We start from the raw sequence: 14,477 nt of genomic DNA on the forward strand, positions 1-14,477 counted from the left end.
TCAGGGCCTCTTTTTTGGTCAGCGTACTAGGCCCTACCAAGCAAACTAAACGCTCTCGCCCCAACTCGCCGAGCACCGTCGTCTCTCCCCCCACCCTGCCGCCGATTGATCCTCCGCCGGCGCGCGGCTCCTCCCTCGGTTCCGTGTGGAGGAATGGGGGTTCGTCCGGCCGTGGATTGATTTTCTCTTTTCGCTGGTGAGTAATCCCGGCTTGCCTGTGCGGATTGCTCCGGGCCGGGGACGAGTTGGTTCTGTCCGAATTCTTCCATTCGGTAGTTGCGGAAATTGCATGCCGCATAGCGCTCCACTAATCAATCCATCTACCTGTGCTTCCATCAGGTTCTTCTTCCTCGGCGCGTAGGATCAATATAGCCGAAGCTCAAAGCTGCCGGTGAAGTTTATCAGACCAAGAATTTTGGGGTTCAACGAAGCCCCCATGTCCTACAGTAAACCCGGCCATGCTTCAGGCCGGGACGCGGTGTTCTGGTCGGATAAAATGAACGAGTATCTAATCGATTCGCTGCTTCACCAGCAATCCATTGGGAACAGGGGTGAGGCCAGGTTCTTCTCGGTAGCATATGATAGCATCGTCACTGGTGTCGGTGAAAGGTTTGGGGTGGCCATTGACCGGAACAATATCAAAAACCGCCTCAAGTATATCAAGGAATCGTTCTACGAGTGCAGGAACATTCTTAGTGAAGACACTCGGATTAAGTGGTGCCCAGAGAGCAGAAGATTCAATGCCGATCCAAATGTTTGGAGGGAGTTGATCCAGGTTCTTGTGCTATCAGTCAGTAAAGAATGAATGTTAACTTTTCTGGTTACAGACTTGCTATAAATCATTTGCTTTGTTTTTTTGTTGTAGAGAAAACCGGAAGCAAAAAAATGGATGACAAAGACGATTGACCATTATGATAGGTTAATGGAGTTATTTGGTAAAGAGAGGGAGAAATGTCTGGTTGTCGAGAGTTCAAAAGATACCCCGAAGAAAAAGGCGCGAACAGAACCACCAAAGCAGCAGAGACTTCAACGTACTCCATTAAATGGCCATTCCGTTGCTGAAAGTTCAAATAAGCTTTCGCAAAAAAGAGAAAGTTCAGATAAGCTTTCGCAAAAAAAAGAAAGTGCAGATAAAATGGCGAACAAAAGTGAGGTATCATCTTTAAACTTATTAATTTTCAATGAAGCTCAAGTTTATTTATCTTGTTCTCATTGGTTGACAAAGGAAGTGGCATTGGTAATACTGATCTGCGAGGCCTAGTTTTGCCACTTGTAAATCTAGGGGTGCCATTCTTTCTTAGGCAAGTGTTTAGTTGATTATCAGAATTTTGGTCTGCTATGTCTCCTTATCCTGATGCTTTGTTTGTTACACACCGAGTCTTTCTGCTAACTATGCTACAATTGTGTGGATGTGTGTCAATTTTGTTGTCGCAGAGCATAAGGCTTGCCAAGCACTAAGTGTGGCAAAGCTGGCTATTAACCAAGTAAGCGTGCAAGCGCTTTTTCTCCCTGGATGCTTATGTGAATTCCATAACGTGTAAACATGATTTCATCATGTATCTTTTCTTGCATGGTTGCACCATTGTTGTACATAGTTGTTTGCCTACTATTTTTTACATTTCAACTTGCCCTGTTCGCTTTCATGTGATGCTTATTTTGAATAGGTTGTGCCTTTTTATATATAAAAAGTAGCTCAACTATTAGTGAATTTAGATACCCTGTTATGATGCTCGCTATATGTTGATAAATGTATTATCTCTAGTTAAACAGATATACCTGTATGTCACCTGGTGTCATCCGGCAAAAATTTCTAACACCTTGTATTCTATATTTTATTTGTTATGTTGATTTCATTCGCTCGAGGCTCGACCAAGGAAGGATAATTGAATGCTTAGCATAGTCCTGTTGACTGTAAATAGTGAAATGATTATTAGGAAACATTATAACTAGGGTTCACTTGGCGACTCAATAAGTTCCCTTTTATCCATACTACTGGATGAATTTATTATCCTTCTTTAATTATCATTGGAATTTGCGAGATATTGACATAGTGGGATTTACAGGGTAAGAACGCATCGTGTTGACTGAATTTGGTGCAATTTTGCTCTGATGAGATTTTCTTTCCAGATCCCTGACGAGGCAATAACAAATGTGGAAGTTGATTTGTCAGAATTGTGCAGAACTGAGAATGGCATTGTTGCCATACCTGTTCGTGCCAATACATATGGTAAAGGTTTGCCCTATGCTCCTGACAATTGGCCATGTTCTGGGGATATATGGTACTGGAAAGTGGGAAACAGGGCTTCTGGAGCGGGCCATTGGGCTGACAGGTAATGCTCCTATCATGTCCTGGTAGATCTGAATTTGAGCAGCACCATGTAAAGAGGGAAAAATGAATAGCAGCTACCAATTCCTCAATTTTGCAGTAGACCGGCCAAGATTTGCTCTTAAATTATTCCTTCTATATTGGTTGTGCCAAGAAAATGAAGTTTATATATGCTGTTTGACTTTTGTGATGGATCCAACTGTGAGCAGGTATCTTACGCCGCCATCGCGTTTCCGTGAAGCTACTCGTAAGAGAGTAGGATTCGCAAGTAGAATACAAGTTGAAGAATTTATTAAGAGAGAGTTTCCAGATGTTGATCCTAGCACATTCTTTTCTATGTTTATCTGGAAGATCCCTGCTGAAGGACACAGGATCCAAAAAGGTAAACCTTTCTGCTGCATTTTTATGTTGTTTTAGTTGTCATGTAACTAGTGTTTTAAATAGTAGTTCGTTGAGGTTATGAAAAAGCTGTTATAATGGCTGCTGTAGTGATCATGTTCAGTGGCTTATAGCGGAGTCGTAACAGTTCGTGTAGGAAGTAAATATAGGTGCTTGTGTAGTGGTCTGTGGAAGCTTTTCTGGAAGAAAATTGTTTCTATTTTTATTCTCTATGCATTTGCACAATATCAGCTATAGTAAATGGCATTTAGGTATGTTTTTGTTGGATCTTGTATCTGATTTTTCTAGCAGCAGTTAATAAGTAACACTATTTTCTGAATATGCCTGAGGACCTTCCATGTTCCTTTCGACCTACTGATAATTTCTTCTATTGTCTTGATTTCATATTGTTGTGCCTTTTTTCATTGTTGCTCCAGCCTTAGTTTATTATACCTTATGTTTATAGGTGTATACATATTGTTAGTGTCTTAGTGTGTTTGGTTGCTTGTATCATTCGGTTCATGTATGAAATGGTTCAAAATAATAATGATCCTGCATCGTTCGAGAAAAAAAATTGTAGCAACTCATCCAGGATGAAGCCATCCCACTTAATTTATTATTCTACTAATAGGAGTGAACCATATGATACAAGAAAATTGGTTGAACCCCACCATCCAGGATCATCCATACATGGATCATGTGGTGCATGCATCCAAACTCACCCTTAATGAACCTCATCTTCGTGCAACTATAGCTGACTCTGTCGCACCTAATACATCCACAACTCACATCTGCAGTTCGAAAATATCCTTTTAACTGTACAACGGAACCTGTTCCTTTTGATTCCTTGTGGTAGCATGCCCTCCTTTTTCTCACTTTTGTATTTTGTTGGATGATGGATGTAGGTCTTAGGTTTAGTTCATCCCTAACCTTATCACTCGATTCCTCCTAAGAAACATGACACATTTTGCCAACACTCTTGTAGTGTAATGTTAAGCTCCCCAGTTAATAGAGAGACCAAAAAATCCTCTTGCTGGCAACCCCAAAAAATAGTGGTGTGGCACTTGTGGTTGGTTTGGCGCTTTGGGCCCTCCTACTATGGGGTAGTTGCAGTGGTCGCAAACCCAGTGGGTCAGCCCTGGTTACGGTGCGCCCTTCAGGGGTTTCTCAGCCAGCTTGGCTGAGGTTCCTTCTCAGTTGTAATGCCACGGGAACAGTCTTTCCCCCACCGGCCGAGTATTTTGGAAAGGCAACCATTTGTGTGGATACAAGATAAAAAGCATGAGTTGCATATGCAATTGTGTGGTAAATAATAAAGTCTATGACGAATTGGCCATACGGACATGTAGTACAACCTTCTTTGCGATATCTCTATTCTCTCGCACCTTTCACATCTGCAGTTGTTGTTGTTGTGTATTGAATCGCCTTTTACAATTACCTCTACTGGTGAAACCGATTTAGTGTCCTTGCTATGTAATTTAGTCAAAATCATGTTCTGATTTCAGTCCGTTCACACAATTTTCTGTGTTCACACCTTATATGGAAAGTATTTCGATATTTAAATAGTTTTTTAGTTGCGGGCTTGTTTGGTCCTGTCAATGTATAAGTTTAGGCCCATAGAGTTCTCCCATGCCTTCATATTTTTGCGCATGTATATGTTTTAGGCTCATACAACATTTTAGTGGACATATCATGTCTCTATATAGTGGTCTAGAAATCCATCCCTTACATCCCCCAATTCTCAAACCCTAGCCACCAATTAACTCTTGCTGCCGATGAAGCGGTTCTCCGCTGTGCGGCGCTTTCTCCTTCCCCGTCAGTCCCCGCTCATCATCAAGAACAGCTCCATCGGGGCTCGGACTCCATCTTCTATGAGATCTCTTCCTAGTGCATACAGTAGATCTGATCTTTTTGCCTGTAATGAAGCATCTGAACTAATTTTCCATCTTGTTTTCCCTTCATATATCTAGTCTAGAAATTGCTTATTGTTACATCGCTGATGTGGTGGTATGCAAAACCAATTTTTTGGTGAGGGTATTTCATTACTTGAGATTCTGCTTGTTCTGGCTTTTACATGCTAATGGATCACAAGATACATCATACATTGTTTCAGTACGTTTCCTGCTCTCTCTTTTTCTAGATTGCTTGCTTTAGGCTGCTCTTTAATACCTAAGCATTTTCAGGCACCCAGCAAGTGAGGCTCCATGAACCTGAACCTGTTATGGCTGATCCAGTGTTCCCATGTAAGGCTAGGAATAACTTGTGCAACCTTGAAAGAGAAGGCTTTATTGAATCAGCACCAGCACAAGCTTGTAATATTTGCTGCACAGTGCCTGGTTTCTGTCGCGAGTGCTGCTGCATTCTCTGTAACAGGACAATTGACTATTCTTTTGGAAGTTACAGCTGCATAAAATGTGAGGCAGTTGTGGAAGAGAACTACATATGTGGGCATGTTGCACACCTTGATTGTGCTCTTCGATGTTACATGGCTGGAACTGTTGGAGGAACTATAGGCTTGGATGTCCAATATTACTGCAGGCGCTGTGATAACAAAACTAACTTAATGATGCATGTGGAGAAACTCATGGAAACATGTCAATCTCTCGAATCAAGGGATGATATTGAGCGTATCCTGAATATGGGCTTATGCCTCCTGCGTGGCTCAAGACAAATGAGAGCAAAAGGCTTGGAGAACCATATGGGATCGGCGATGGCAAAGGTATAGTATGTTTTTGTGATATATTTGATCATCTCTTAATAGCACAGTGCTCTAGTTGGCATGGCTCTGAACTGGTGATACCACACAAGACACAGTGTCCATTTTTATCGTAGTTTACCCTAGCTTTCCTTCTTTTCAGTAATTTAAAGTCATGGACTGATGATTTATTGCTTAATGCAGCTGAAATGTGGGGTTGATCTTGTTGAAGTTTGGAAAGTGGAAAACAACGAGGGTGGGGCAACTCTCTGTGCAGGTAAACTTATTTTTGGACTGCAAGTAATCATAGGAAGAGTATAACTATATTTATCCCCAATGCTGTTCTAGGACTTGATGCCAGTCCAAAAAACTCAACCTAGTTGCAATGCCTTTGGCTTGGCCTTTGGTGTTCTATGTAATTCTTAGAAACCTCAACTCTGTAGATTGTAGTGAACTTTGGGATCGTATTAGACCAAATCTGTCTGAGAGTACATGTATCGCTCATTTGGTAGCACCTACACTTGCCTGATTGCTGTAGAAATGACTATCTTCATGTTTAAGCACAATTTGAATAATTTTGATGAAACCTTGGTGGCCTGACATAAAGTTGGATAACTAGTGTGTTGCCCCCCCCCCCCCCAAAGGACATGTTGCTCCATTTATTTCTTGTGTGTTATTTTTATTGATATGCAATGCAGGACAGAATTCCCCACCTACTAGTGGTGTGACTGTGTCTGAGAATATCCTGCAGATATTGACATATATGGCTCCTTTGGTAGCATCTCTGCTTGCCTGATTGCTGTACAAATGACTATCTTCATGTTTAAGCACAATTTGAACTATGGCATTTCATGAAACCTTGGTGGCATGACATAAAGTCTAGTGTAGGGGGATGTTGCTCCATTTATTTCTTGTGCATAATGGATTATTTATTGATGTGCAATGCAGGAGAGAATTCCCCGCATACCAGTGGTGTGACTGTGCTTGGGACTCGGCAAGTTTCTGAAGTGGGTATGTTGACAGAGCATCCTGATCTAATCGATCCAAATGACTTAGGAATTGCTGTGGAAAATCTTCCAGTGTACAATCCTGGGGATCCAAACACCATTTCTGCCAAATTTGAGGATGAGATAGATCTTGCCCTTCAAGAACTGAAAAAATCTCAGGAAGCGGAATATAGGGTGGCAGAGCAAAGGCTTTATTCTCAAAAAGATCGCATCCTCAGTCTGTATAGGCAGCTTGAGTATGAAAGAGCTCAGCTTTCAGATCCCATGCCCTTATCTGACACTTCACAATATGGTGTGCTCCTTGCCAATGTGTTAAGCCGCGTGCACCAGTCAAAGTGTGAGGAGGAGAAGTTTAAGTGCATGCTGAAAGTTGCTGGTGGATTTGGGAAAGCACCAGAAAGTGTCACCAAGGAGTTCTTTGGGTTACCTGCTGATAAGTAGTTAGAAATCGATATCTCAGGACTTAGCTAGTGATAGGTTGCCAGGGTTGAACTTTGCCTGCGGTGTTGCACTTGTATGGGTTGTATACATCCTACCCAGTACCAAGGGGTCGCCCTCTTAGGGTTACCCCATCAGTCTGGTTTTGGAAGAAACCTTTAAGCGCTGTGGATGCGCAGATTATGTGTGCACAACTGCACATGTTGTGCCGTAGGAACAGTCGTTCAATGAGAGATACTGAATGGACCGAATCTGTGCTCCCTGGTTTTCTGCATCAGTTTACTGGATTTAAGCGATGATTATGTTATAAATGTTTAACCTGTGTTTTCCTGAGCACATGTTGTTTCGTCGACAGGTTGCTGCAGGACTTATTCTGTGCAAAGGTAACACAGGGCTGCTGCTGTTGTGCTGTTTTTAAAAAAAATGCCAAGGGGTGGATAGATGGAGGCGATTTGTCTATTTGCAGGCTTGCAGGAGTTGCTTTGTGCGCTGCATGATTCGGTGCTTTTTGGAGTTGCGATTATAAATATTTTTTTTCAGTCCACATGTTGTGATCACGTAGTAGCCCAATAGAATCCGTTGTCCTGGAAGAATGGCCGATACTATAAAAAAAATCCATTATTTTTGTTACCTGCGCGTAGATGAGGGTCACCAATCCATCCCATGCAGTAGCTGCGTGCCCAGTAGACGCATCCAGTTCAGCGAATTTGTTGTGATACAGCAACAGCAGAGTGAATTTGTAATTCGCCGTCAGGAAAGGAAATAACCTGTAGCAGCTAGCACACATTCCGAAGTGTGCGAGGACTTCAAAATCATGCACTTTTAAAGCAAGCGGAAATGCACGCGGGATCTGAAAACATGAATCTATGAACTCTGCAAGTCTTTTCTCAGGACATTGAAGAGCAACTGAGTTCTCTGAAGTCTGTTTGGGCGTTCAAGTACGAATTGAAACTTCTGCTTCCCCTTGTTGTTGAATGTTTGATCTTATCAAGCAATCTCACGAGTAAATGAACGAGTTCTCACATCCAAACCAGCAAGATCTATCGAAACACACAAGTTTCAAGGAACTCTGCAAAAAAAAAAGGCAGGAAATGAATCATTTTCTGAAAAACTATGGAGAAAATCCTTAGGTCCCTGCACCAAAAGGGGATTGTGCCACGACTCTGTGGTTCAACACAGATCACAGGCACACTGACACCGCACACGATGTTGTTCATGATCCTAAAATAATAATCTGATTAAAGATTTCCAGCGTTCAGATCCGGCTGTCTGCCTACACATCACTGCAACCAAACCAAAAGAACACAGAAGTCCTGATCAATCTCACAGGAGATGAGATGAATCTACTAGAACTACTAGAAGCATCCTAGAAAGCAAATCGATCTCCGGTCAGCCCAAGTCAGGTCGGGTTCGCTTGTGCGCCACCGAAAAGCCGCCGCTTTGCCTGCAGCCTTCGCCGCGCCCGCCGCGCCATCGTCGAGCACCTGGACGCGAGCAGCTCCGCGGCGGCTGGTATAAGCCGCGTGCCCTCGAACAGCGCGCTCCTCTGGTACTCCAGCACCCACGTCTCCGGCTCCAACCGCACCGCCGACGCGCTCTGCCTCCGGTAGGCCCAGGAGCTGCCGTTGCTCGCCCGCACCGTCGGCCACACCTTCCCGTCGGACCACTGCAAGCGAATGCGAGACGCGGGAGAGCTCAGCGACCTGATGGTGCTTAGTCTGGGCAAAGAAAGGATTAGATCTTGGTGGTTTGGTTACCTCGGTGATCTCGCCGGAGAGTAGGGTGAGGTGCCGCGCCGAGAGCGTGGCCGGGAGGAGACCGGAGGTGCGGAGAGGGCTCCCCCAGACGCTGACCTCCTCCGCCACGGACTTGTGCACCGTGCAGCGCCAGTGGAACACGTGCTGATCGTTCTGCACAAACAAATTACAATTTTGTTATCAGCGATTTGTCTCTTCGATCAAATCAAGAATGTCAGGAGGCGCAGGAACGGCAGGGATGAGGAACCTGGTGGAGTCGCCAGACGGAGTCTTGCGAGCTGCAGTTGGCGGCCCTCTCGCCGCCGACGAGCTGCCCGACCCTGCGCTCCAGGACGCGGAGCTTGTGTTCTAGGCCGCCAGGCGCTAGTCGCGCCTCGGCCCCGACCCTCGCCACGGCCTCCGGCGACAGCTTGGGCCCGAACCCCCTCGCCGCGGCCTCCGGGACGAGCCCCGTGTCCACCCACAGCAGGAGCAGGAACCCAAGGACCGTGGCCGCGTAGAGCGCCCAGTCATGCGACCCGCGGGCGCCGCTCGCCCCGCCCCCGCTCTCCCCGGACGCCTGCTGCCCTGGCGCCCGCCTGGACTTGGCCGTGGACCGCATCGGCGGCGTCCACGGCGGCTCGTTGAGCTCGGACCCCTCCCCTGCGCCGGCGCCGCGGTCGCGGCAGAAGAGCGCGGGCCTCCGGCCCCTGGCGGCGGCGGCGGCGGCGCCCGCAAAGAACCTGCGCGCGGAGGCCGCCTCGGGCGCGCGGACCAGGTCCCGCGTGGCATCTATGCTGGCGAGGCAGATGTCGCAGGCGCAGTTGGCGTCCTTGCGGCACCCGGGGTAGTAGCAGCTGTCCCCCGCGCGCGCCGCCCACGGCACGACGGCCGACGGCGGCGTCCCCGTGGAGGCGGGGGCGGACGGGTGCGAGTTGGAGGAGCAGGAGGAGCCCGTGCTGGAGCCTCCGCGCGACGCGGTGGGCGTGCCGCTGACGGTGGCCGCGGCCGCCCTCCTGGGCGGCGGCGCCGCCGCCGGTGGGGACGGATCCATCTCCTTCCTCTCGTCGTCCATTGATTCGTCGGTTTGGTTTGGTGGGGTTGGTGGGTTGGGAATTGGGATCGGGGTGTTTATACGGGAGGGCGTGGGTTTCGAAATTTGAAGCGGCGTGCCGGCGCAACGGCATCTGCGACTGCGAGCAACGGTCGACTCGGCCAGGCTTCTCCTGGACGGCACTGCAGCAGCACCAGATCTCTGGGTGGGGGACGGAACTGGATGAACTCGTGTTGAATTGAATGGATCGTTGGCCGGCGGCTCGAGCAAAGCGCATCGGCCCAGCAACTGAGACTTGCTCCTCGGTGGGCCGGCCCTTCAAGCTTCTGCAGCCAGCCATTTGGGTACAGCAAGCCCACACGTTACGACGACGCAACCAGAGCCATCTGCCTCCCATGGGTCCGTCCATGGACGGACACGAGCTGAACCCCACCTGCGTTTCCCGTCACGCGTCACGTCGCGTCGGTCGGGATCGGGTGGGGTCGAGCAGCGCTCCCTGGCCGGCGGACCGCGTGCCCCGGCCTCTGCACGTGTGAGGCGTGACGTCCCTCCGGAGGACTCGGCTGTTGGTTGGTTGGTTGGTTGGTTCCTTGAAGCCTGAAGGAGGGTGACGCCCACGGCCCACCACGGCATGTCGGCCGGCCCCTTTCCATGCGCCGGCTCCTAGGTTTCGTGCAAGTGTCAGCACATGCACACAAAACCCAACCCCGGGTTAATCCCTAACTGGTGTTTAATACCCATACTAAACTTTAGCACCTATCATATCATATCGGAAATACTAAGTATTAAATATAGTCTAATTACAATAACTATTTGCTAATAATAGAAATTAGTCTTAATAGATTCGTCTCACGAATTAGACTTTATCTGTATAATTAATTTTATAATTAGTTTATGTTTAATTCTTCGAATTAGCATCAAACATCCGATGTAACCATCTCTGGAGGGTCGGCCTGGTCGGTCCATCACCGTTGGAAGCTTCTGAATCCCTCTCGTAAATTTTACATGGCTAGCTTCTCAGACAAGTGTCTCCGTCGCTGTCGGCGAGGCACGCCGCTGCTTCTGCCGCGCACCGGTGGGTTGACTGGGATTAGATGGGCGGAAAGACACTTTGCTCTGAAGGAAGCGGTGACTCACGACTGCGAAATGGTTAGCTTACGTGTGCAGGACCGTGACCTGCTCACTGTCTGAACTCTGAAGGCTCTCGACTCTGCTCAGATCGACTGTCTGAATCCTGATGCGCTTGCCCCTGCTGGAAATTTGTTCTTCTTCGTTCTTCAGAGTTCAGACAATGTGTTTCGTGTCGCCACTTACAGTACCTAGGAGTACTGTAGTACAGTGTTTGTGAACGCTGCAGCTTCTTGTCAAAAACATTGTGCAGTTGGATCATGGATGTTCTGCGTGAGCTATGATTAGTACTGGAGCCGTCTTCAAAAGCGTGCGTCAACTTTTCTCCAGGTTACTACTGAAAAGCATGCCTTGAGTCTTCAGGATCGGACAGGCTTGCAGCGCGCACATCATTGCCTCGGAGTCCGCTCGTCCTTTTGGAAATCCTCCCATCAAGGCGGCTAATTGGATGAACGTGGACGGTATAGGAAGGGATAACGATACAACACTGTCCTAGGAGTATTTTCATAGTACCATGCACAGTGGGTCAGTGGCGTATGGTCAACAAGTCATAATCTACTGGCCATATATAACACTTGAAGTAGTTCATTAACAAAAAAAAAGGTTACTCCATCAAGGGATAAACTAATCTTTTCCAGGTCCTCTCTTGGACATGACCAGGCATTTTATTTCTCGAAAAAAATCTGTCCACCTTTCTCTGTCTAGCCCAAAGCAAGCCAGGTGTATGAAAGCAGTTGCCACAGGAACGTGTTGCTATTCGTTCTTTTCTCAAACAACGGAGACGGCCATATGGGTGAGGTGTCATGGTGGACGGACTGGTGGTGGTTGAGAACCGAGTTGAGGATAAACTTTATAAGGGAATTCCAATTTTCTCACAAAAGATTCAGGAATAAGAAAAATCCAAAACAAAATGATTAACTGCATCCCCTCTCTCCCAGTTTACATCTGTGTCTCTATGCGTCTCCGGGAACATGGGATCGCCATTTTTCTGCATGTGCGCCGAGAGCGAGAGAACTCTGAAAACAACGGATGAAAACGGCGTGTTTGGTTCTTGGTTATGAGAGAGGTTGCGAGATGATAGTTGTTAATAATTAATCAATTTTCAAGAAGAAAAGGAACGCGATCTCTCTCTCAAGGACAGATTCTGGGATGCGGACGAGCGCGGAAGAGATTCTTAATCAGATCAGCGGATACGATAGCAGGCTCTGGCGAAGAAAGTCCGCGGAAGAAACCAACCACGTTGCAGTCGGCGGCGAGGAAGGTGAGAACCGGCCATGGAGCGACAGAGACGGCGCCGGAGGAGCAGCCCCGCCATCCAAGCGCCGATCAGGGCGCGCTGGAACGTGATCCAACGGCTGGTTAACCAGGTGCCAAGCTCAACTCGGGGTGTAAATGTAAATATAATTTGTTCGAGGGCAATTTCTGAAAAAAATTTGCAGATGTTTCTTCTCCATCTGGGCGCCTGGGCGAAGAACGCGGACGTGCTCGCACGCCATGGCCGCTATCCAGAACGACGCCGGGGCGGACTGGGTCGACTGCTCAGTGCGCCTGCGCTGTACGAGAAAGTGTCAAGGCAAGCTACGCACGCTCGACGGAGGCCACCCGGTAGTGGAGTGTGCTGACTGCTGATGAGGCGCAGTGCAACTGTGCAAGCTGCCGCCGGCGATGGCGTCGTCGCGGGAGAAGACACGGATGGCCGAGTTTAATCCAAGAACAACCAGCTCATTTGATATAAGTTATTTGATTTCTCCATTGATCAAAGCCATAATCTCAAAGGCTTGATCGATCCTTACAAGTATGTACAAACTGGTTCAAAAATCAAAACTTACATAGAAGTCGCAACACACCCGTGGGCCATGGCGCTCGGTCTAACGAAGAACGCTAGCACCAGCGCCTACCCTAGCGAGGCGAGAGGAAGTGGCGAAGCTTAGCAGGCAACTCACAGGAGCCATTAAGCCAAGCACGACGCCGCGCCGCCGCCTCGATTCGTAGCGCGATCATAATCAGAGCCCGACGGACACCGGCGAGGCGCGGTGGTGCCCCCTCGGCGACGGCGCCGGGGACGCCGCGGCGGCCGCGGCCGCCTTCTTCCAGGACGCGGTGCGCAGCATCTGGCGCATGCCGTCGGCGACTCGCCCCGCCGGCCCGCCGCTCTTGAGCGTGCGGCAGATGGCCATGTGCGCGCGCACGGCCTCCTCGACGTCGCCGGCGCCGGCGCCCGCGCACTTGCCGGCCTCGTACTTGACGGCCTCCGAGCACAGCCCGCACAGCCACCTGCCCCCGAAGTAGGCCCGCACGCCGCCGATGTACTCCCCCGTGCACTCCTCCTCCAGCCCGCAGCACTCGCAGCTGACCGCCTCCACCTCCATGGCCACACCTCGATTCACCAATGATTCAACAGCAACCGCCCGGCCCCGAACGAATTCAGGCTCCTGATCGATCTGTTCCTGGACTGCAAGAGCTTCTGGATTGGGTGCAGTGCAGGTGCAGCCGTGCAGGTCGATGTTGTTGCTTGGGAAGTGGAGCTATGCGTTGTTTGTGCTTCTCCCCGTGGATTGGCTTGGCGTGTTTATATGATTTCTTGGAAGGAGAGAGAGGGCGGCTCTGCTACAGTACCTGACGCCGATGGTTGCATGGCAGTGGCACCTGTCGCCATCCGACGACCGGCGCAATTAACCGGATTGTTTTCGCCGGGAAAGACCGAGCTTTTTGGCACATGGAGGGGGCGCCATCAGATGATCAGATACATGCCAGGCCATTTACTCCCTCCTCTGCTGGTAGTACGTGCAGTACAGAGACAATTCCTTCTCGATCGGTTCTGCATGCCCTGAACAGCAGGGAACAGTTCAGAAGAAACACCAGATACTGCTTCATGCAGGAGGAGTGCCCCATACGTACGCATTAGCCTGCTGATCGAGTCATTAACATTGATTGTCCACATGGATCCATGATGGCACTTTTGTCAAAGATGAAGTCTGGCTTTTGGTCAAAGTATGAGCAGATTATCCGGTCTCTGCCCTTGCTCATAGGATAGAGGCCAGGCTGCTGCTGATATCGTCTACGCCGTTAGCTTGTAACAAAGGGCATGTGGTGGTGGAATCTAGCTAGCTCATCGATCAGATGTGCAAACTTTTCAAAAAGTTGGCCGATCGACATGGCCTCGCTCGGAATTGATCAAGCATGCATACGCATGCAAATTAAAGTTTTGCTGCGGCTGCAAAGAAACATCATCTGCCGGCCATGCATGCCGCCGAGTTTTCAGTGATCCAGTATGGCCAACAAATGCTACCGAGTAGCTGCATGCCCCAATGGGTCACGACTCTGAGATGAGGCCAATGCCTGATGCCCTGAACCGTGCATGACGATGAGCAATGCCGACCAATGATGGCGAGACGGGCACCATGTGTCTGCATGACACTTGGCAGATGCTATACATGTCACATTAGTATGTACAGTTCCTGTGTACAGTTTTGTCGTAACGGGTCACCAAACTCTTGCTTGTACAAGACCTCCGCCGCTTCTCTCTTCTTGGTAGGGGTTGCTTGATTCATTGCATTGTTCTCGAGACAGAAAGGAGATACAGATAGGATCGATGGACTACTCGTCGCACCGGACCCGACATGATCCTGCAGCAAGCGATAATCCACTCGCCGTGTGTGCAGGAGCAATCGATCCATACGAGACGAGACATCGTATTTCTCCCTGTCGGCTCGAT

The 14,477-nt window shown here is 48.7% G+C and overlaps 3 protein-coding genes across 3 annotated transcripts; 1 reads left to right on the forward strand and 2 right to left on the reverse strand.

The window, feature by feature from the left end:
- Positions 1 to 34: 34 nt before the first annotated feature.
- On the forward strand, positions 35 to 7,155 carry LOC101775927. Its single transcript, XM_004981739.2, has 8 exons — positions 35 to 196; positions 340 to 775; positions 866 to 1,153; positions 2,128 to 2,330; positions 2,536 to 2,708; positions 4,888 to 5,423; positions 5,604 to 5,676; positions 6,348 to 7,155. The coding sequence occupies exons 2-8, from the start codon at positions 437 to 439 to the stop codon at positions 6,845 to 6,847; spliced, it is 2,112 nt and encodes a 703-aa protein (XP_004981796.1). The 5' UTR covers positions 35 to 196; positions 340 to 436; the 3' UTR covers positions 6,848 to 7,155.
- A 905-nt stretch (positions 7,156 to 8,060) lies between these two features.
- On the reverse strand, positions 8,061 to 9,845 carry LOC101753523. The gene is made up of 3 exons (XM_012842577.3): positions 8,849 to 9,845; positions 8,602 to 8,754; positions 8,061 to 8,510 (listed from the first exon to the last, which is right to left on the reverse strand). Exons 1-3 carry the CDS (start codon positions 9,653 to 9,655, stop codon positions 8,244 to 8,246), a joined length of 1,227 nt encoding a protein of 408 aa, XP_012698031.1. The 5' UTR covers positions 9,656 to 9,845; the 3' UTR covers positions 8,061 to 8,243.
- Positions 9,846 to 12,463: 2,618 nt separating this feature from the next.
- LOC101776332 lies at positions 12,464 to 13,344 on the reverse strand. The gene has a single exon (XM_004981740.2). It carries the CDS (start codon positions 13,129 to 13,131, stop codon positions 12,766 to 12,768), a length of 366 nt encoding a protein of 121 aa, XP_004981797.1. The 5' UTR covers positions 13,132 to 13,344; the 3' UTR covers positions 12,464 to 12,765.
- Between the last annotated feature and the right edge of the window lie 1,133 nt (positions 13,345 to 14,477).

Source organism: Setaria italica, chromosome IX, assembly GCF_000263155.2.
Source record: "Setaria italica strain Yugu1 chromosome IX, Setaria_italica_v2.0, whole genome shotgun sequence".
Taxonomy (NCBI): domain Eukaryota; kingdom Viridiplantae; phylum Streptophyta; class Magnoliopsida; order Poales; family Poaceae; genus Setaria; species Setaria italica.